Source organism: Zeus faber (genome assembly GCF_960531495.2).
Source record: "Zeus faber genome assembly, chromosome: 16".
Lineage (NCBI taxonomy): Eukaryota > Metazoa > Chordata > Actinopteri > Zeiformes > Zeidae > Zeus > Zeus faber.
This window is the reverse complement of record NC_137202.1, coordinates 5,970,623-5,993,122: the sequence shown is the minus strand read 5'-3', so window position 1 is coordinate 5,993,122 and position 22,500 is coordinate 5,970,623. Positions and strand designations below refer to the sequence as shown.

Below are 22,500 nucleotides of genomic sequence, written 5' to 3'. Positions count from 1 at the left end.
TCTTTAGTTCTCTGGAGTGGCAACCACTTGGATGGGAGGAAAATAGGACATTGTAAGTTGAAGTCGGAAAACCTTCTCTCTCTCTCTCTATGTCTCTCTCTCTCTCTCTCTCTCTCTCTTACTTACTTTCTTTCTTTCTTTCTTGTTCTGCGATCCACCTTCTGCTTCTGCTGCTTTTTTGCTTTTTCAGAGATAGAGATCGGAAAATGTAAATATGATTTCATTTCCCAAAATATAATAAATTCACCAATGCAAATAAATAGCCCAATGCAAGTGAGCAGTAGTAGCAGTAGTAGTTTCACATGCTAATTCACAGTATGTCTAATTCATTATACTGCTTTTTTGTCAATGCACTATGTTTGTTTTGTCTCATTTGCCTCTGTACTGTACATGTGTGTAAGTATCAATCCTTAGTAATTATCTGAAATAATTTTGACAGTGGCGTTTCTTCCTTCAATGCATCAATGCTTTGAATCTGATGACCTCCTGCATGGTTATTGTTTATTTGGGGTTGCGCAAATTGTCCTGAAATGCTGTGGTTGAGGTTATTTAAACGAGATAGATAGATAGATAGATAGATAGATAGATAGATAGATAGATCGATCGATCGATAGATAGACGGATTTTCCATGACCACAACCCTTGAGAAAAAAATCCTCGAGCGTGATAGTCAGTATTTTGTCCATTGCCCAGTTGCCCGGTCGCCCCATTGCTCAGTTGCCCATTGAGGATGAAACAGGTCCCCATCAGCGGCAATAATGTAGTGTGACAGGCGCTGTGTACACCGGGGCCCCGCAAGACAAGCTCGAAGGCCACGGCGACCATGACGGCCATTAATCTGTTCCTGTCGTGTGGTACGACAAATTAAAAGTAGCACGTTACACCAGGCGGCTCTGAGCGAGGACGGGGATGAGGAGGAGAGGAGCAAAGGAGGAGGAGAGGGGGGAGGGGAGGGAGGAGGAGAGGAGCAAAGGAGGAGGAGAGGGAGGAGGGGAGGGAGGAGGAGAGGAGGAAAGGAGGAGGAGAGGGAGGAGGAGAGGAGGAAAGGAGGAGGAGAGGGAGGAGGAGAGGAGCAAAGGAGGAGGAGAGGGAGGAGGGGAGGAAAGGAGGAGGAGAGGGAGGAGGAGAGGAGGAAAGGAGGAGGAGAGGGAGGAGGAGAGGAGCAAAGGAGGAGGAGAGAGGGGGGATGTAGGTGAAATTCTGCAGGCGTGCACAACAGTGTGTGTGTGTATGTGTGTGTGTGTGTGTCAAAGGACAAGAGGACACACATGGCAGGAAAATGGAGTCATTGATCATGGATTTGTTCTTGGAAGCAGTTGTGTGTGTGTGTGTGTGTGTGTGTGTGTGTGTGTGTGTGTGTGTGTGTGTGTGTGTGTGTGTGTGTGTGTGTGTGTGTGTGTGTGCGCATGTGTGTGTGTGAGTGTGAGTGTGTCTTAGTCTTACTGTACATGTGTTTACGTGCATGCACGGTACACGTGTGTACAGTAGGTCTATACGTGTGTGTGTGTGTGTGTGTGTGTGTGTGTGTGTGTGTGTGTGTGTGTGTGTGTGTGTGTGTGTGTGTGTGTGTGTGTGTGTGTGTGCATGCATGCGTGTGTACACATGAACGTGTGCACGTGTAGCTGTGCGTGTGCGTGTATGTGTTCCGGGTGCCCGTCTCACATGCCGGATGTGGTGACATTTAGAGGATATTTGCCATTCTGCGGAGAAAACAAAAAACGATTAATTCCCAAAGTAACATCTCTGCTGCCGCTTCGTGCGTCTATCTGGGCCGCGCAAAGCCCCCGAAAAGACAAAAGAAACAGCCTTAAGGGAGGAGAGATGGAAAGAGAGAGAGAGAGAGAGAGAGAGAGAGAGAGAGAGAGAGAGAGAGAGAGAGAGAGAGAGAGAGAGAGGAGGGAGGGCGAGAGCGGCCATCCTATCTGCACACAGATTGGCTCACATGTCTGTGAGCAGCGATACCAATTACAGCATGCTAGCACTGGGAGAACGCGCCTCAATGCACCCCCCTCCACCAACACACACACACACACACACACACGCGCACACACACACACACACCCACGCCCGCGCACAGTGAATCTATCCACATCCAGATTTATTTGTATCTCATTACAGTAAATGGAATGTTGTCGCTGCCAAATGCATTAATAGTAAAGTGGGAGAATTAGTGTGTGTGTGTGTGTGTGTGTGTGTGTGTGCTTGCGTGTGCGCGTGCGTGTGTGTGCATGTGTGTGTGTGGCACACTCACACTCGCTCAGTCATTTAAACCTTCTACGCTATCGCACTTGAAGCCAAGTTCGGACGCACGAGGGGATTGGGTGACGACTTCCTCCTGAATATGGAACGTCTACGGAAGTCTGGCGTGGTGTTTGTTTTTTTAAGGACATTTTGGAGAGGTGGGGGTGTCTGTAGTTTGGGTTTTTTCGGTTTTCTGAGAAGAAATCAGTGTGGATTAAAATGGAATTGAAACGAAAACATTGTATCAAGAATAAACATTTAGAAATCGAAATTGCGGGATTGGGTGACGACTTCCTCCTGAATACGGAAAGTCTGCGGAATTCTGCCTTCTGTGGATGTAGTTTATAGAGTATTCTATTCTATTCTATTTCTTTTTTGACAAAGTGAAAAAAAATGGAAATTTGAACAAAGAAATTCTGCTGTCGGAGTTATTTATTTATGAATAGATTCAATTTTACGAACAATCACATCAAAGTAACTGAAACTGAAGTTGAAACAAAAAAAAAAATCCAAATTGATGGAACAATAAGCTTTTAATTCTCATCACAGAAAAAACGTATGCATAGAGACATCCAAAACATTGCTAAAAAAAAAAAAAATACAACATACTGAGAAAACAGTGTAAAAAACAGTCACGCTGGGGGTGTATGGTACATTTTGATGTTGTGCCTGGTGGCAGGTGGACCCTGACCCTAACTCCCCCAGTCGGGGTCTCTGTGACCTGGGTCCTGGTTCTGTTCTCGCGTCCTGGCTGGAGCCCAGTGGAGCCCTGCGGAGCCGCAGGTCCATAAATCAGATGCAGAACGCCAAGAAAGCTCATAACTCGCGGTTTCCAGTGTGGGCATGGAAGTGGAAGTATCAGGTCGGAAGACTGGGAAGTGGGAGTCGATGAGAGCGCAGGCGGCGGGGAAAAAAAAGAAATCACTAGACTTGGACTCGTTCGGTCGTTCGTTCGTTCGTTCGTTCGGACGCCGTTGACATAACACGAGGGCGTCACGGCAACCTTTTATTCAATAACCTAAAAAGAAAAGAACCATACCGTCGCAGCTTTTTGATTTGTTCAAATGTGATACCTGGCCCTTCTGGAGATTGTCTGCTGTGTGTGTGTGTGTGTGTGTGTGTGTGTGTGTGTGTGTGTGTGTGTGTGTGTGTGTGTGTGTGTGTGTGTGTGTGTGTGTGTGTGTGTGTGTGTGTGTGTGTGTGTGAGTCCCTTTGAATTGAATCTAAATGGGAGAGTGTGTGGATCTCACCCTGCTTGGTCAGCCAAGCCTAGTCCAGGACAATGAGTCAATAGGGGACGACTTTAGCAAAAATAAACGCATCCCATCCCAGAATGTGAGCGAGGCGGCGCAGATAAATGGAATCACGGACGCCATGATGGAACCTGATGGGGGAGCGGGTGCAGTTCGGGGGGGGGGGGCTCCGCCAAGCGTGACGTAGAAATGAGAAGGACGACACAGAAAAGGCCCTGCATCTCCTCCTCCTCCTCCTACCTGCTCTTCACTCTTCTTTACCTCCTTTTTTTCATCATCTCTATCTTATCTTTGCCCCGCCCAGCCCCAACCCCTCCCAGCGTTTCTTTTCATTTCTTTATCCCCTCTTTCTGTCATTTGTGTTCTGGCGGGGTTCAACCCCATCAAGCACGTCACGCTAGCGACCTGTTGTAAACAGCACACGTACAAAGACGGGGATCCGATTCCGCCATTTTTTTTAATATACATATATTTCATGTTGGAGAAAAAGTCAATTATGGCCTCTGATGCTGATGCTGATGCCGATGCTGATGCTGATGATTAATGGAGCAGCACGTTACTCAGCTACACAGTTTGGGATGGAGGGATGGAGGGATGGAGAAAAGGAGGAAAGAGTGGATGGAGGGATGGAGGGGAGGAGGGTTGGAGGGAAGGAGGGAAGGAGTCACAGAGGGATGGAGGGAAGGAGGGGAGAAGGGAAGGAGGGATGGACAGATGGACGGATGGAGAGAAGGAGGGATGGAGTGATGGAGGGGAGGGGAAAAGGGAGGGAAGGAGTCATGGAGGGATCGAGGAGAGGAGGGAAGAAGGGGTGGAGGGATGGAGGGAAGGAGCGAAGGGGGGATGGAGGGGTGGAGGGGAGCAGGGTTAGAGGGAAGGAGGAAAGGAGGGAAGGAATGAAGGAGGGATGGAGGGGAGGCGGGAAGGAGGGATGGAGGGACGGAGGGTTGGAGGGAAGGAGGGAAGAAGTTATGCAGGGATTCAGGGGGGAAGGAAAGGAGGGATGGAGGTACGGAGGGATGGAGGGGAGAAAGGTTGGAGGGAAGGAGGGAAGGAAGGAAGGAGGGAAGGATGGATGAGGAATTGAGGGACGGAAATGCAAAAAAAGGGAAGGATTGGTAAATTGTGTTTCAACAAAGAGTCGGCCAGAGTTGGAAGAAGGACAACGGGAAGGGTCCAAATATAATAGACAGATAGATAGATAGATAGATAGATAGATAGATAGATAGATAGATAGATAGATAGATAGATAGATAGATAGATAGATAGATAGATAGATAGATAGATAGATAGATAGATAGATAGATAGATAGATAGATAGATAGATAGATAGGATGGATAGATGGATGGAGGGATGGATGGATGGATAAATGGATGGAAGGAAGGATGGATGGATAGATCGACAGACCAGTAAACAGTAAACATTCCCCTCTGTATTAACAATCGTGAAATAAATTGTGAATTTACAAATAGCGTCCTCGCTTAGCGTCACATTAGCATGCAGTGTTCTCTCTCTCTCTCGCTCTCTCTCTCTCTCTCTCTCCCTCTCCCTCTCTCGCTCCCTCCCTCCCTGTACATCCCCCCTTCTCCCCTCTCCTCCCCCACCCGCCGTACCCACTTCCCTCCTTTCTGCATCAGAGGTTTCATAAATATAGCTCACGCTCACAAAGGAGGAGCTGGAGGTGGAGGAGGTGGCGGAGGAGGTGGAGGAGGAGGGATAGAGCGCTCACCCTCGGGGGTATATCAGTTTGTTTGCTCCTGTTTTCTTCCTCCTTCTTTTCTTTGCTTTATTTATTTTTTTTCTCACCTCAGCCGCATTTCCTTTTCCAAAACATCACAAATGATTCACCCTGTTTGGCGTGCGGAGGAGCATTATTCCTCCCATCAGGGCGGGAGGAGGAATCAGTAAACGGTCCGAGCGGCCGCCGCTCCGAGGGGGAATCCCACGTCGGTGATTTACGCAGGGAACAAGGAATCCATTTGCCTTTCAAACAAGACCCCCGCTCCCCCTCCCCCCCCCCTGTCTTTTTCTCGCTCTCCATGGGATGTTATCAGAAGAACGGCAGAGATGAAAGAAGCAACATAAAATACACAGAGCCCAACACCCCACCCCAGCCACCCCCCCCCCCCCCCCCCCAGTGAGACCGAGCTAAACATGGCAGCACGTCGACATGCCCGACTCAGTCCGCTTCCCATTCGAGTAATCAGAATCAGAATCAGAATCGGAGTGATTCAGTTTGGTGCGCTGTGGGGCACAAAGACCTGCCTAAAAAAGTAAAATAACCGGAAATACAATATATACAATATATAGGTTAGAAATAAGTTTTGGTTAGAATAAGGGCCCAAAATATGATAATATTTTTTTTGTTTATTTTCTCTCAATAAATAAATATATTTCTTATATTATTATTATTATTATTATTATTATTATTATTATTATTATTATTATTATTATTATTATTATTATTATCTTTAGGAGTCCAGATCGGAGGGCTTTATTTTATTTATTATTATTAATATAATATATATTTGTTTGTAATTAATTTATATTTTTAGCGAATGCCAGCTTTAATTAACCTTCACATTAAGAGAAATGCACCACTTTTTTTAGTCCCTATTTTCTGGTGAATAAGATCTAAATCTGTTTAGAGTGACGACTACTCTTTTTTGACCCCCCCTACTGGGCCCCACGGAGGTCACAGTCCATTTCCCAAAGATCTTATTTGAACAACAGATACAGCACATTCCTTTAAAGGGGTGGGGGGGGGGCAGCGTTGGGGAAGTGCCTGTTTTTTTTGTTTTGTTTTGTTTGTTGTGTCTTTTTTTGTTTTTATCTCAGTCGTCTGACTCTGCAGGTCTCACACGTTGGTGTTAAAACCAGGGGAGACATAGTGCCGTCGTTCTGTGGGAGTGGGACTGATAACAACGTACCTGCTGGGACACCCGGGGGGGAGGGTGAGGAAAATGCTGAGAGAAATCAAAATGAGACGATGGGAACTTCAGTGACCCAGCAGGCGACACACTGGGTGCAGATAAAAAATAATAAAAACATTTATAAAACGGGAATTCTTTGATGTTTGGGTTGGTAAAGCGTGTGTTTAAAAACCTAATTTTGAAGTATTAAGCTGCGTCCTTTCCTCTGTGGGAGGCGCGGCCCTCTCTGTAGTGAATGGCAAACGCCTGCTATCGATCGGGCTCTTTTCTCCCCCTCACTCCGGCTGATAAGAGGTAATTAATGACTCCATTTTCCTCCGAAGCTCTCTACAAAAAGACCAAAAAAGGAGTCTGTTTTCCGAAAGAAAATGTCTGCGAATAGGTTTCCGTTAATTGTAGGAGGGAAAAAGCAAAAAGAAAAACAGACATCAAGGAGGAAAAAGTGATTCCTCCGTGAACGCCAATACACTTTCCCAATTAAACACACCCTTGTGCATGCGGGACAGCACACCACGCCCCCCTGGCCACACACACACACACACACACACACACACACACACACACACACACACACACGAACACACATCCCCTATCCCATTCTCGGAGCCAATTCCACTACCTTACCGCCCCCCACCCACCCCCCCCCAGATCTATTTCTCGAGTGCCGCGTCGGGGTTCATCCTCTGGCCTCCGCCGGTGGGGAAAGGTCAGGCAGGCGAGCGGAATGGCAATAACGCCCCTGAAACGGTACCATCAGTGGGAACATGATTGATCAATTGAATTCCATAGCACAGAAAAATGTGGGATTAAGTAGAGTATTATACGCAGAATGAGTCCGGGCACCGTGTTCATTCCAAGTTCATTTCGCCCCCCCCCCTCCCTCCCTCCATCCGTCCCTTCTCCCTCCCTCCCTCCCTCCCTCCCTCCCTCCGCCAACTCTCGCCGGCAGGATCGGGCAATCAATAGCGGCCTTGCATATCATATATCACCGCCGGCTCGCCCGGGAGAGAACATAATCTGCTGCAAATTTAGAATGACAGATTTGTACGGGAGCTAAAGCCCTTGTCCCGCTGTTGGCGAGGGAAGCGAGGGAAGGGAAGGGAAGGAAAGGGAGGAAGAAGGGAAGAAGGGAGGGTGGTGAGGGTGAGGTTCCTGGGATGCTTGAATGGTGGTTTTAGAGGTGTTTTTCCTGAGAGAGAAAGGAAGACAGACACAGAGAGGGAGAGGGAGAGAGAGGGGGAGGGCGGTGAGGGAAGGGAGGGTGGTGAGGAGGGGTCGGCCTGAAGGTGAAGGTTCCTAGGATGCTTGAAGGGTGGTTTTAGAGGAGGATCTTTTTTATGTCTTCTTATTTGCGTGAGAGAAAGAGAGAAAGAGAGAGAGAGGGAGGGAGAGATAGAGGGGCGGTGGGTGAGAGAGGGAGAGAGGAACTGAGGGCGAAGGAGAGAGGGAAGGGAGGGTGGCATGCGGGTGAGGTTCCTGGGATGCCTGAAGGGTGGGTTTTCGAGGAGGATTTTTCCTATGTGAGGAAGGGAGGGGTTGTGCAGGGAGAGAAGGGGAGAGGGTGGGGAGGGAGAGGGGAGAGAAGGTGAAGGTGAGGAGGAGTCGGCGTGAGGGTGAGGTTCCTGGGACACTTCATTTGTTTTAGACGTGGATTTTTCCTACGTTTGAGAGGGAGGGAGAGAAAGAAAGAGATGGGGGTGGAGAGGGAGTGAGGGATGGATGGAGGGAGGGAGAGAGAGAGATGGGGGAGAGAAGGATGGAAGGGTGGCAAGGAGGAGTCGGCGTGAGGGCGGGGTTCCTGGGGTGCTTGAAGGGCAGTTTTGGAGGAGGATTTTTAATTGTGAAAGAGAGAGGGAGGGAAGAGAGAGAGGGAGAAGGGGCGAGAGCGAGAGTCAGATGGCGAAGTGGAGTTGCCGTGAGGGTGAGGTTATGGGTGAAGGGTGGTTTTCGGGGTGGATATATCTCATGCGAGTGTGTGTGAGAGTGAGAGAGAGAGAGGGTGGGGGGTGAGAGGGGGGGAGGGTGAGGTTCCCGGGATGCTTGAAGGGTGATTTTAGAGGAGAATCTTTCCTATGTGTGTGAGAGAGAGAGAAAGATGGAGGGAGAGGGGCGAGAGGGAGAGAGAGAAAGGGGGAGAAGGGGAAGGGAGGGAGGGGGAGCCGCTGCAGGTTGATAGGGTCAGGGATCGGAGGAGTGAGGGGAGCCGAGGCTCATTTGTTTATATAGAGTCTGAGCGGGTGAGGAAATGCATACGCTTGCCCTCTGCTCCTCACCCGCATTCGGCCCTGACTACCTCCACCACTCCATTCTGTTTTTCGGGAGACAGGCAATCTGTGTGTGGAGAGGGGGGAGAGAGGGACGGAGGGAGAGAGGGAGATAGATAGAGAGAGAGAGAGGGAGAAAGAGAGAGAGAGAGGGAGAAGTGGGAAGTGTGTTGGCGCTGAGGGGGTAATACGTTCAGGAGGAAATAGTACGGTTAAATAATGGCTCTCCATTTCCTGCCGGCAGAATGAGAGGCTCGCGGGGTAATCGCCGTCTCTCTCTCTCTCCCTCTCTCTCTCTCTCTCTCTCTCTCTCTCTCTCTCTCCCTCTTGCTCTCTGTCTTTCTTCCTCTCTCTCTCTCTCTTCCGAAACGTATATGTAATATATATAAATATATATATATATATATATATATATGTTTGCACTGAAGGTAATCCATCAATTACCACAGGCCGATCACATGATGACCACGCTGATGGGGGCCGTGTGGGGGAGGGTGGAGGGGAGCACAGCTGAGGGAGAGGTGAGAGAGCGATAGAGAGAGAGAGAGAGAGAGAGAGAGAGAGAAAGAGAAAGAGAGAGAGAGAGAGATAGACAAAGGGAGGTCTTCACCGTGGATTTAACGCCCCCCGTTCGTTCTCTTCTCCTGCTCGTTCCAGTAACATCCTCATTATCAGAATATCAGTTCCCGGTCCTGACGGGGTTTCCCTCTCCTCTCCTCCCTCCTGTTTCCCCCCACCCGCTCTCCTCCAGACGGCTCGGACGGCTCGGGCCCCGGCAGCGACTCGCAGGGCAGCGTGGAGAGCCTGCGGAAGCACCTGAGGGCCGACGCCTTCACCCAGCAGCAGCTGGAGGCGCTGGACCGCGTGTTCGAGCGGCCATCTTACCCCGACGTCTTCCCCGCCTCGGAACACATCAAGCCCGAGCAGGTCGGCGTCGCGTCCGTCGCCTTCAACCTCCTGCATTGATATTCCGCCGGGTTTCCCCCCTCCACCGTCTCTTCCGCCGCACATTCTTCAGCCGAACCAGTTTAGGGTGGAGTAATGCAGATTTATGTCCGGCGTTATGAAGCGAATTAACTGGTGCGCACGCTGACACGGCTCCTCTGAATAACGCTTTTGCTCAAAGCAACGGACCTATTACAGCGGATAACCTTTATTTACATTCATTACACTGTTAAACAACAAGAGACTATTAATTTTCCCTTTAAACTGTGTGCGGGTGCCCGCGCAGGCCTCACCAGTGGCCTAATTGAGTTCATTTTCATCCCCGCGCGATCACGGCGAATTACAGCGGCGATAAATCAGAAGGACAGCCCCCTCAGCCCGCTGCGCAGGCCCTAATGCAGCTAATTACCAAACTGATTTCTACGGTGAGATCAATACAAAAACGAATTGGAAATGACTTGCAATCACAAAGAGCGGAGGAGAAGGTATTAAAAGGCTGGGAGAGAAGGGGGTGTGGGAGGGGGGGTGGTGGTTGGGGGAGCAACGGCGTCAGAATGGTCCAGAAAAATCAGTTTTAATTTAATGTAATATTAATCAGAGCGCGTTCCAGTCGTTCAGCGCACCCCTCCCGTCTATTTCCACCAACCCCCCCCCCTGTGTTCTCAAACTGGTGAAAAGCTGCACTATTGGGCTATTAGGGGCTTGTCTGGTGCCTGCGATCGGGCATTAAAAAGCCATTTTGAAGAGGCCGGGCTGAATAGGCCTCATCCCTCCCACACTTCTGGCAGCCATGTGGTCGGGTCATTCAGGGCCCGGTGGGCTTGGTGCTTGTTCTCAGCCCGGCCCCCGGCCCAGGGCCCGGGCCTGCGCCCCGCCCCGCCCGAGCCCATCTGCATGATAAATGGCTCTTATGCGACGGAGGCCCAGCGGAATAGAGAGGAACATCCAGCCCGGTGCCAGGGAACAGTTGTAAGCAGACAATTAGAGTTTATCTGGGATAGAGACAGACAAGGCTGGGGTCACCGGCCGGGCCCTCAGGGACCCCCACTCCCATTGAGACAAACAGATGCACACACACACGCCGACACAAACAGACACACACACACACACACACACACGCACGCACATGCAGACAGGCGTGTGTGGGGAACACAGAGAGGAAGGTCAGCGAGTCTCATCTTATTAACAAACAGGATTCATCACATCTGCTATCAGAGCCCAACCCCGGGATTAAAGAGAGAAAACACTGCGGAGACAAGACAAGATGGAGGTCGAGTTTAACAAGATGTTCATTCAATTAAAGGCAGAGAAGAGAGGAGAAGGGAAGAGAAACATCAAAGGTGGTTTAATTCGCTGCCAGGACTGAACTTTTTAATGCACGTTTACATGCATTTGAATTGCAACGCGGAGGCAATTCCAAGTGGAAGAAAAAGCACAAGGTCCAAAAGTGCAAAATCCAAGAGAATAAATCTATACATCTTATCATCTTATTCTCCGTCCCGTACAGGAAACACAAAGGTTGATTTGGATTTGGAGGTTGTGCTCCCCTTTAAAATGTGGACCACATGTCTCCCCTGTAACAAAGCCCTGAATGTCTCCTCCCTTGGCTGCTCACAGGGATGACTGCAGTGGAGCACAAAGAGCCAGCTGACACCCCATCTTTTCACTCCTCTCCCAATCCTTCTCTCATCCCTCGCCCTCTCTCTCTCGCTCCCGTCCACCAGTCCCCTCAGATAAACCCTAATGCATGCATGGGGGGGGGGGGGGTGGCTGGGTCCACAAAATGCACAGGAAACATTCAGAAGAAAACACACAGTGGAAAGGATCACAGAGGGTTTCCTAAACACGCCAGGGGCTTCCTGGAGCAGGATTTGTATCATGTTGCCCTTCCCCAAAAAAGAAACAAACCCTGCAAATCTCAGGACAATGGAAATGATCCTTCATACCGCAAGATATTGACCAGCTCACGAAGTACTATGATACAAAAAATATATATTTTTCTGACATAATCAAGAAATTCAATTGAGATATTGGTCACTGATACGAATATATAGACTAAATAGTAACAACAAATTTAATCAATCATTATCTCTCGCTACTGCTATATTTTTAATGCATTTATTCATATTTTATTTAATATTCATTCATTCATTCATTCATTCATTCATTCATATTTTCTATATTTGTATGTATATTTACATTTATATTAACATTATTTTTTTTCATGTTATATTTGTTTTAAATCTATATATCAATATAATGTATTTGTCCACAGGCGAATGAGTACTCACACCCGTCCCTGAGCTCAGGCCTGGACGAGGTGAAGCCCAGCCTGTCCGCCAGCGCCAGCTCCGACCTGGCGTCCAGTGTCTCCCAAAGCTACTCCGTGGTCACAGGTACGGCTTTTCGGCTCATTCTTCCATCGTGTTATCGGAAAAAAAATCAAGCATCGTTGAGGGAGGTTCTCAGCTTCTTAAAGAGGAATTCCACCATAAAAACACACGTACGCTGGATATAAATACAAGCTCTGGGGAGTAGGGGCCGGTGTCAGGTCTAGATTTAATCTTCATCTTTGGCCTCTTTGAAACTTTTGTAACGGACAGCCAGTAAAACTCTCTCATGGTGAACATCATGAGGTGATATTCTTGGTGCGGACTGAATTGGATTTTATTGGAGAAATAGAGTTGGAGAGCTTAGAAATGGAAATTGATCGAACTCCCTTTGAATGAAGTTGAAGTGCTTTTTTAAATTTTGAGTCTCCGTTTTGTACCTGGATCGGTGATCAATGATCAAGAAAAGAGGAATCTATCATCAAGCTGTGATGGTCCATAACGCATTTCAGCCATTTGTTACCATCTATTCTTCCTTGGATTATGTTAAAACAGCATTTCTGCTCAAACTCAACAAAAAACATCATTTTTGAGAGAGAGGTTCAGGGTGATGGGAAGGAGGACGTTGTTGAAAGTTAAAGAACACCAGAGATACACAAATAACAAACAAACAATGCAAGAACATCTTTTGGCCTTTAAGTAAGGTATCGATCAATTTCCTCACCAACATTTGAAATGATCACCATAAATCCAACGGTTTAATTGATATTTACATAGACCACAGAGATCATGAACCGCGTTTCTTATCACGGGGAGTGAATAGCCTCACACCACATCCCAAAGCCCTGCTGTGTTTATATCTAAGGCAGAGTGGAGCGGTGGTGATAGATCACCTGAGCCCATTAAATCCTACGGGGGCCTCTCTCCTGCGCACGGCTCTACCTGTGTTCGCCCCGAATCGCCCGCGAACAGATTGACTGGAAGCACTCCTCATAAGAGGCAGCTGCTGTTCTCGCCATGACGCGAGGTTGTCATCAAAGCCGTTGATAGGGACGCTGATTGACAGCAGCTGGAATGGCACCGTGGCTGACTGACTGGCTGGCTGGCTGGCTGGCTGGCTGGCTGGCTGGCTGGCTGGCTGACTGGCTGCCTCATGCCGGGGAGTGGGGAGAGTGGGGGAGAGAGTGAAGGAGGGAGACGGTGAGACCAAGGGACAGAAAGACAGTATGACAATGTCATAAAATGTCTGCTGTTTCCTTTGAGTTTTGATGAAAAGTGATGGAACCGTCGGACATTTTCGGAGAGTCGGCTCTTTACGAGTTCAATTTGTCAGATTTTTGTTTGTTTTAATTCAGTCATTGTAATGACGATGCAGAATAGAAGAGTCGTTGTGAATACAATTCTCGCAGGAATCATTTAACTCCGTCGAAATGATTTTGGTGGAATGGAAGGTGTAAATCAGTCACATTCAATGTGAGTTACGCCAAATGCCTTCACCCTTTTCTCACGTGAATTTAGTCCTCGGTCATAATTTTCCAGGAGATTCACAAGTTTCAGGGGCACATGCGTGACTCGCCGCAGCGTCAGAGTCTTTCCACCAACCCTTTTGGGCGGGGTGACTCCAGACTCCCGAGTCGTTCTGAAGATTTGTTTGTTATGAATGAATTGTTTGCCCGTCTTGCATCGCTAGTCTAGTGCAGAGCCGCGGACGGTGACAGGTGCAGCGGATTGAATATCAACCTACACGGATCGTATGACCCGCATCGAACCACCGTGAATCTTTGTGGTCGGCTGTCCATGTAGGGTGATGGCCGCCCGGTTAATTGAAACATAGTTTGGGCTGTGGCTGCGGAGGCACTTTCCCAGGAGAGGGTCAGGTTTACTGCTGGTCACACCGGCTTGAGACTAATATGGCCGCCTTTTAATAAGGAAAAAAAATCTCCCATAATTATGCGGCAGCCGTCGCAGTCAATGAGCCCACTGTGTTGTTACTGGTGTGTGTGTGTGTGTGTGTGAGCAAGGGAGAGGGGGAGGGAGAGAGAGAGAGAGCCAGCGACAGAGAGAGAGAGAGAGAGAGAGAGAGAGAGAGAGAGATACAACAATGTGCAAACACAGCAGCAAGATTTGTGAGCTGTTGTGACCGGAAAAGGGCGTCCAGTGGAATACAAGCACCATGAAGACGTGTTTATCACCTGTGAATTCATACACTGACCACTTGTACGGTGCTGATCTCTGTGCATAGACATAAGTACAGAACGCATGTCTTTAAATAGATTGATTTAAAAAGAAAAGATTGTCGCAGCGTTTATATAGTTCAAATATATAATTTCATTTATAATTATATAATAAAAATATATAATTCTGCAAGTCGACATTTTTAAATTTTATTTTAAGTTATTTTCTATTCATCTGGATAAATATATATTTCTAACAGCAAAATCACAGTTCTTCCATGTATGTACATTGATTTAAAAAAAAATGTGTTGTTCTACTTCGCACTTGCTTGGCAATGTAAACGTCTGTTTCCCATGCCAATGAAGCCCCTTTGAATTGAATTGAGAATTGAATCAACAGAGAGAGAGAGAGAGAGAGAGAGAGAGAGATCTTAGAGAACAACATTATATAGTTCCCATCACAAGACTCTACCCCAGAGTTGTGTTATGGAAAAAGAAAGACCCCTTCTTTTTTCCCCTCCTTGTATATGTGGGAGGTAGATGTGCTCCAGAAATTCGGGCCCCAGGAGAAGAAAGGTGTGTTTTTGTCTTTCCCGCCGGGCCCCTCCATTCGAAGTGGTCTCGCTCTGGGGAGCAGGCTCACGGCGGGGGGCCCCTGGGGCCACCTGGGGGCCCCGGACCCCCACAGCGAACACAGATTGCATGAAATGGAATTGACTAAACAAAACTTTTTTTTGTCAAAGAGGAATGTGAGCTCAATTTTAGGCACATAGAAAAATGGATTTGATTGCCGTTTAGATGTGAGAATTTGTGTTTGTCATGAAATTTGATCATTTCCCCCTCTTTAAATTAAACAAATATCTAAGCCAAACACGTCAAGCGTTCTCTGGATCATATTATGATTTGCAGCCATTTGAAATAAATCCTCTAAATAGGAATGTCTACCAGGTTAGAAAAAAACAACAACTAAATTATTTCTTCGGGGATGATATAATCCTCAGTAAACTATGTCTTCACACTGGATGGAGCTGTGAGATTATATTTGTTCTGTAAATGCTCTTGGCACCCAATTAAAATTCATACAGTTATTGATCTTGTTGATTTTTTTTGTCAGGAAATTTGCATAATCTATTACAGATGAATGATAAATGAAGCTGAGTCTGGCTCTCAGGGAGCGCTAGTGCGAGCAGGGTCGGACATGGATCTCAATAACATGATATGTTTTGGGCAAAAAGATAAATACTCAAAATGAATGCTGTTTTTCTTCATGCATCAAAATTGGCACCTATTAAAGGAATGATTTGGAAAATAACATATTTATTGATTTATTAAAATAGCCCATATTTTGTTATAATAACTTGGTATTGGGATTACATAGATTATATATTTTTATAATCATTGTAATGTAGTATTTTTGTATCATTTTTGCAAAGATGTTATTGTGCATGGATAATTTGGAAGTAACACAGGACACTATTATGACATATTTCATTACATTATACATATTTGTATTGTCTTAACATCACATTGAGCATTTTGATCCGGATAATTCTGACCTTGGCACAAGCCTAATGTTTAGAACAAATGAGTAAGACTGCAGGGCTGTAAAAAAAAGGACATAGCAGTAGTTTGGTGTGTGCTGATCCCAGTGTCAGTGGGGGAGGCTGGGTGCTAATGGACGCCCCTCTGGAGCACTAGCAGGTGTTAACTGAGCTCCCGTTCGTTCTGGCTCTTTGAGCGTTCCACCTCCTCTGCACCTATCTCTCTCTCCGGTGTTCTCTCTCTTTCTTTTTCATCTTTCCCATCTATCTATCTATCTATCTATCTATCTATCTATCTATCTATCTATCTATCTATCTATCTATCTATCTATCTATCTATCTATCTATCTATCTATCTATCTATCTATCTATCTATCTATGTATGTACACACAGGTTGAAGGTTGAAAACAAAAATACAACTGTGCTGACATCTGCTTGAGCTGCTAAAAATATATAATATAATATATATAAGGGATATATGGCCTCTATATATCCTTTATATATGATATATATCCTCTATTTATACTAAATACATTGTCTATATATCGTCTATATATATTATATATCCTCTATTCACAGTATATAGCCTCTATATATCCATTATATATATTGTATATCCTCTATTTATACTATATTTCCTCTATATATATTATATCCTCTATTCATACTATATATCCACTATATATACTATATATCCTCGATATAAACTATAAACAGTATACTACACTTTTCTCCACTCTCCTTTAAATTGTCTTGTAGCCTGGCAGGGCTACTGCTTTACGCTGAGGAACACACATTGAGCAGCGTCCAACCTGCAGTGCTTGTTGCCTGGGTGTGTGTGTGTGTGTGCGTGCGTGCGTGCGTGCGTGCGTGCGTGCGTGTGCGTGCGTGTGCGTGCGTGTGTGTGTGTTCGAAACATTAATGTTTATTTCACCCCCCACAATGGAGCACTCACCTTTGAGTACACATTTTGGTAATGAATGACTTTGAAGCCACACACGGGGAATTCAGAGCCGTTTGCCGCAAAAACCTTCTGTGCTGACTCATAATTAGGTGTCGTTTGGTGATTGTATAAAAATAAAGTCTGTAGAGTCTGGAGAGCAGGGTATTAAGGACAGTAAGTTTTCTGCAAGTTATTGGCACGAGCAGAAAGCTTTTTTTGTGAAACTAACATTTCAGTATAAATAGCATCTCACCAAAGTTTAACCTCAAAACCTTACCAAGAGAAACGACACCTTTTTCGATGCGTTGCGAGCTATTCTTTATTGCCATTTGCACCTGTGCATTGGAACTTGATTGAATCCAAAGACTTCCACGCCGTCAGGACGGTTCAACAAAAAAGAAAAAAAAAGTTTCTTAAATGAAAACAAGTCGGGCTTCTCGTTACCGGGATGACTATTGTGTTGTCACGATATCTGGAGCCGCCACTTAGCGGTGCTGCTGTGGGCTCTTTTCAGTCCATTTCTATGGTTGATGGGATCTGCGGACGTGGTGGTGGTGGTGGAGGAAGAGGAGCAGAGACAGATGTTTGGAGAACTCTATAGCGTCTCTCTCTCTCTCTCCCTCTCTCTCTCCGAGCTGTGTTTGCCAGTCCCCAAGGACCCCGAGTTTATCTTCCATCTCCATCATCAGGGCTGGTGATTTGACAGGCTCCCTCCGCCCGGGCTCCTGCCTCCGTCTCCAGGACAATAAGCAACACCACGTCTGATTAGTTTCAGAGTTCAGTGGTCTTGAACGCTTGCAAACCGTTTGCGTGGGTTTGTTGTTGTTGCGTCGTAACCCCCCCCCTCCCTTGTCTGTTTGACAACGGTTGCTCGGGAAGCTGTGAAAACACCAGCCCAGAAGCAGCAGGCGGACCAGCGGAGCAACTTAAATACAAACTGACCACACAAGTCCTCGCAAGTCATGAAGTTCTGCTTTGGTGCAGCCGAGTGCCCTTTAGCCCCCAGCGCTCTCACTTGTAAATAGTAGATGAAGTCGTGAATTGCTCCGATTTGATTTATTTTTGAACGACCCGATGTTTCCAAACCTCTTTGTCTGTCACAGCACACTGTTTACGATGAAATAATCCCAGAGCACAGCACTGTCCCGTTAACCACTTAAAACACCGGAATCATGCATAACTGTGCTTATTGTTATAGCAAACAAATAATAAAGCACGACTTGTGAACGATTCGTACCTCGCAAACTCAAACTCTCGCAAATTCTTTCTCGGTAGTGTGGAGCCACCCCCTTATAATGTAAATGGTATATGGTAAATGCACTGCATTTAAAAAAGACTTTTCTAGTCTTGCTCAAAGCGCTTAGAACAGAGTAAACAAGGGAGTGAATCTTTCCCAGACTGAAAATAATTAACTTTCATTCATCGTACAAGAAGTCCCCCCTCACTCATCGTGCATTACACCAACTGAATCAAAATCAGCGAAGAGTCGGAAAATTGTACGACTCCTCTTAGCGAGTGGCTCGTGAAGAACCGAATCTCAAAGAACAATCAAATCACTATGACTTGTCGTCATTTTTTTAAGAGTGACACTTGTGCCGCTTTCCCACTTGCACTGAAAGCCGCGAATCCACTGGAAATGTTCAATATTGGCATAATGAGGGGAAAAGGAGCCGGTGTCGATGTTCCGTAAAAGTTCTGTAAATTTCCCCACTCGACCGAGTATGGTTTCTGGGAAAATGCCGGTACGACTGTGAATGGAAGTGTGTGTGAATGGAAGCAGCAACATTGCCACCCTGTAAAGTAGGGGTGGAGCAGAATTCAAATAAAGTACAAATAGGGTTTTTTTTTAAGAATATTAAGTTCATACAAATATTTCAAAAATGATTTGTTTTCGAGAAGAAAAAAAAACATTCAGAAAAATGGTCAGATCCGAACCGTGGCACTTGGCTGCAAAGAAGAGAAACTGAACCACGTCCAGTCTCTACGGCGACAGGTCTTTATGCTTCTAAAAATGTATTATTTTTCTTCTCTAAAATGCCACTCAGACCCTAGACATGTATTTTACAGTTAGAGGTGCGGTGCAGGGACATCGGGCTTCGCTTGCCCGCCAGCCACACCGGAGCGCGGAACCGGAGAGGGAACAAGCGGACAGGGAGAGGTAAAACGGGTGGAGGACGTTCCTTCTCCCGAGGCAGAGAGTGTTGGACATGAAAATGATCACCCTGATTTAATAACATTGGGTTAGTGTTTTTGCGTCCGGGGACGGGGGCTCTGTCCCTGCTCCGTCCAGGAGGAGCGTGGAGACGGGGAGGTGGAAACCGAAGCGGTGCTCTCTGAGAGCCAGGAAATCAACAAAACCAATTCAGATTGTAAGTCCGTTGCCGACAGATTGTCCAAACGATCGCATGCATCTGCACTGGACATAACGTGCTAACCCTAACCCGTTACGTACTGTATCCGTAACAGTCGTATAATGTGGGAACAGACTCCATACGGAAGTTCTGCGTAAGGGAGGCCAATGTGTGAATGACTACTCGCTGCCTTTGCCGAATATTTTTTATCCAGCATTGTTACGGATTCCCTGTGGGAAAGGGGCTTTGTCCTGATCAACACAGAGCTGCCATTCTGGCAAGAACTGATGAATTGTTTGAATTAGTGCGGCCTTGCAATTTTGATCTTGCAACACCTGGCGAGACAGCAGTTCAACAACACCGGTTGAACCCAATCCCCAGCCATATTTCCCAAAGCCGACGGGGTGAGAAGGAGAAACCGGCAATCTGTGGTTTTCTGTGAACTCAGTTTGGCTGAATCGTGGCATTTGGTTCATGCAGGCTTGACAGCGCCACGCCCCTCCGTCCTCCGAAGAGCAACTCCTCTTATCTTATAATGAGGAATCCCAACACACAGTCGTTCTGTTGTAAAACAAACAATGGCGGAGGGGGAAGCAGCTAATGAGGCTATCATGGTGTCGGAAAAGAGCCATCGCTCCCCACAGGCCCCGGCCAAACCCGACGCGAGGAGTCCCAGAGACAGAACGCGCTCTGATTGCTTTCGGGGTTTTCGGAGGCAGAGCGAGTCGAGATGAGAGATGCCAAGACTCATCAGCCAAATTAGATCAAGGGTCTCACATTTTGAACCATCCGTGGGCCACTTAGCTTTGTTATTTGCGGGGAGTGATTTTGCTTTTTCGCCGTGGAGATTATATTGTTTGTTTACCCAAAACCGTGGGGAATCTTTTTTTTTTTTTTTTTCTATTCCTCCCGTTACCCATTTTGAGCTTGAATGATCAGGCGCCGTGCGCTTGCCGCAACGTTTGGCTGGTGCGTGTTTCTACTGAGGTTGAATGAATTACTGTCGCTAGCACATGAGATTATTATTATAAACCATGTGAATGAACAAATCAAGTGCTCAAGGCTGCGCATCCCTTCGCAATTCACATAAAACGTCTGCTCCCGAGACGGCGAAAAAAGATTTAAAGTTGCTCGCCGCGCGGGACGGGGGGCGAGGATGCATCACGGCCACTCAAGGCTTTCCGTGAGGTCATGAAGGAGCCTACAGTGTCCGGTCTTTAATCACCTTAAAGTACTACTTTAGTACTTTACATTTGTCACGTTTAAAGGAGGACACACTGTGTTTGCTGTGCGGCCGCTGTGTCTTCTTTCTCCATCTCTCTTTCTCCAGCTCCCTCCACCGCTCTGACCCAGTGGTTCGCACGGTGTCTGGGTCCAAACTGAAGTTTGTGGAGCGATGCACTTTGTGAAAAAAAAACAAAAAAAAACAAAGCTACACATTCATCCCTGCCCCCTCTCACCTGAGTGGACGTGTGTGTGTGTGTGTGTGTGTGTGTGTGTGTGTGTGTGTGTGTGTGTGTGTGTGTGTGTGTGTGTGTGTGTGTGTGTGTGTGTGTGTTATGGGAGAAGGAGAGAGAGAGAGAGAGAGAGAGAGAGAACAAGGAAGAGAGAGAGAGTCCTCCAATGAGAGCCAAACTGTCTCCCTGAATCCAGTGCGTGGGTGAGGACGTCTTCATCACGTTTTTTTTTTTTTTTTTTTTTTTTGTTCTTGTGTTCTCGTTCTTCTCTACCCGGCAGACTCCCACCCGTCCCACCCGTCCTCCATGTGCGTAAAGTGGGAGCCCCATGAGGCGTCCTTTGCCCCGTTCACCCCGTCCTCTATCGGGGACTCTGCCCTAGCCGACATCTTGGCCCTGCAGTGCGGCCTCTCAGTCGATGCCTCCACCCCGGGCCTCCACACCCATAGCCATGGCCCCAGCTACAGCCACTTTGCCAGCCAGCCCTTTGTAGCAGGTACACGCCTTTCAAAGCCCCATTAGAAAGCAGCCACTTCCACTCTTTTTTTCTTGTTCTATCTTCATTATGACTGGAAAACTAAAGCGAGAATGCTTACTAACAAAGATTAAAGTGGTCACCCACTGAGGTCGCCTGTGTTGGGTGAACGACAGAAGTCCCAGAATTCCACTGGATACCGCTTTTTGTTTTTCTTTGTTCAACATCCTGATCAACCCTGGCACTCGCTCGAAACGCCCTTTATTGTCTTTGACTTTCATTTTAGCAAAACGTGCCGTCTTCCGATCGATTGATTTGTTTTTATCTATTTCTCGGCCATATCAGGTGGCGGGGATATTTTTGGTTGTTTTTTAACAAGTCTTCATCCATACTGACAGTTTTACTGACCGCCGATAGCTACGCCGCTTCATCAGCTTCCACACACAGCTGCCTTTCAGTTGTTACGCGTGCCCAGTCTTTGCATTCTTGCCGGGAAAGGCGGCGGACCCCGCCACCAACAAAGGACACAGCATACAGAGGAGCACATGCGGAGCACAAATACGTTGAATGGCTTTTTCCTATCAAGTCCCAGCTAAATTACCATCAAATATGGGATTTCTTTGTACAAAATAATCTTAAGGATTACCACTTTACAGACATTAAAGACGAAGTACAGTCGCCTCTCATCTCTCTCAGACAAATCCCATCACTCTTTGGCCCCGACTGTTGTGAATACATGAGCCAAAGCGACTGTTTGCTGCTCATTAACAGCGCTCCAACTTGCTCCCTCTCCAACCCCATCCCTCTCTTTAGTCCTCTAACCCACAAAGGCCCCCGGGCGTCCAGGGGCCTCCAGCCACGTGACAGGCCCGAGGTCTCGGGGGCCGCATGGGGCCAGGGGAAGGGTTGGGAGGCAGAGTAATGGTACTTACTGGAATGGTACTATTCTGTTCTGTGTTCGCCCCCTTGATCCAGCCCAGGGCCCGATGCCATCACTGTCAATTACAGAGTGAATGTGGATGTGAATGTGGCTTGTCGGCTTTGTAGCCGCTCTGTTCCGCTCCGCTCAGGACATTCCTACTGGTAGCGCTCAACTAATTCCCTCATCAAGGTTGATTGTCAAGTGTGTTTTGCTCCCATGGAAGCCGTCACAAACGGATCACATGTATCGCAGAGAAACAGAAGCGTTAGGAGCTGAGCAGCGCTTTGTGCCCTGTGCTTCGTTTATAAGCGGAGTTCAGACCTTCTTGTTCGTCGTAGACTTTTATTCATGTTAGATATCGATGCTCTGCTTTGAAATATACTTCCTGTTTCTCCATTCTATCAAAATGCATCAGGAGTAATGTTTACTTTTTTGTCTATTAACTCTTTCCTCACACACACATGTAATAATAATTGTATAAAAGAAGCAAGAATCGTTGCATTTGTTAGTATTTTTTTTCCAATTAGTTTGCTTTTTCTAATGGTATGTATGTATTTAATTGAATGAATTAAATAACGTAATGTAATGTCATTATAAAGCCATAGAGTAAAGAACCCAAAGAGCAAAATGCAATCATTTGAACTATACACAGAGCATGTGATACAGGAA

The 22,500-nt window shown here is 46.8% G+C and overlaps 1 protein-coding gene across 3 annotated transcripts in view; it reads left to right on the top strand.

The window, feature by feature from the left end:
- The window catches only part of pax2a (paired box 2a), a gene marked incomplete at both ends in the record, with an annotated part of 35,422 nt that overhangs the window by 9,825 nt on the left and 3,097 nt on the right, over positions 1 to 22,500 (top strand). For 2 of the 3 annotated variants that reach the window (XM_080016834.1, XM_080016835.1), the window contains 3 exons: positions 8 to 52; positions 9,444 to 9,619; positions 11,913 to 12,033. In XM_080016834.1, coding sequence (XP_079872960.1) covers positions 8 to 52; positions 9,444 to 9,619; positions 11,913 to 12,033 — 342 coding nt within the window. The remainder of the gene's footprint in view (positions 1 to 7; positions 53 to 9,443; positions 9,620 to 11,912; positions 12,034 to 22,500) is intronic. The other variant, XM_080016836.1, reaches the window with a different exon arrangement.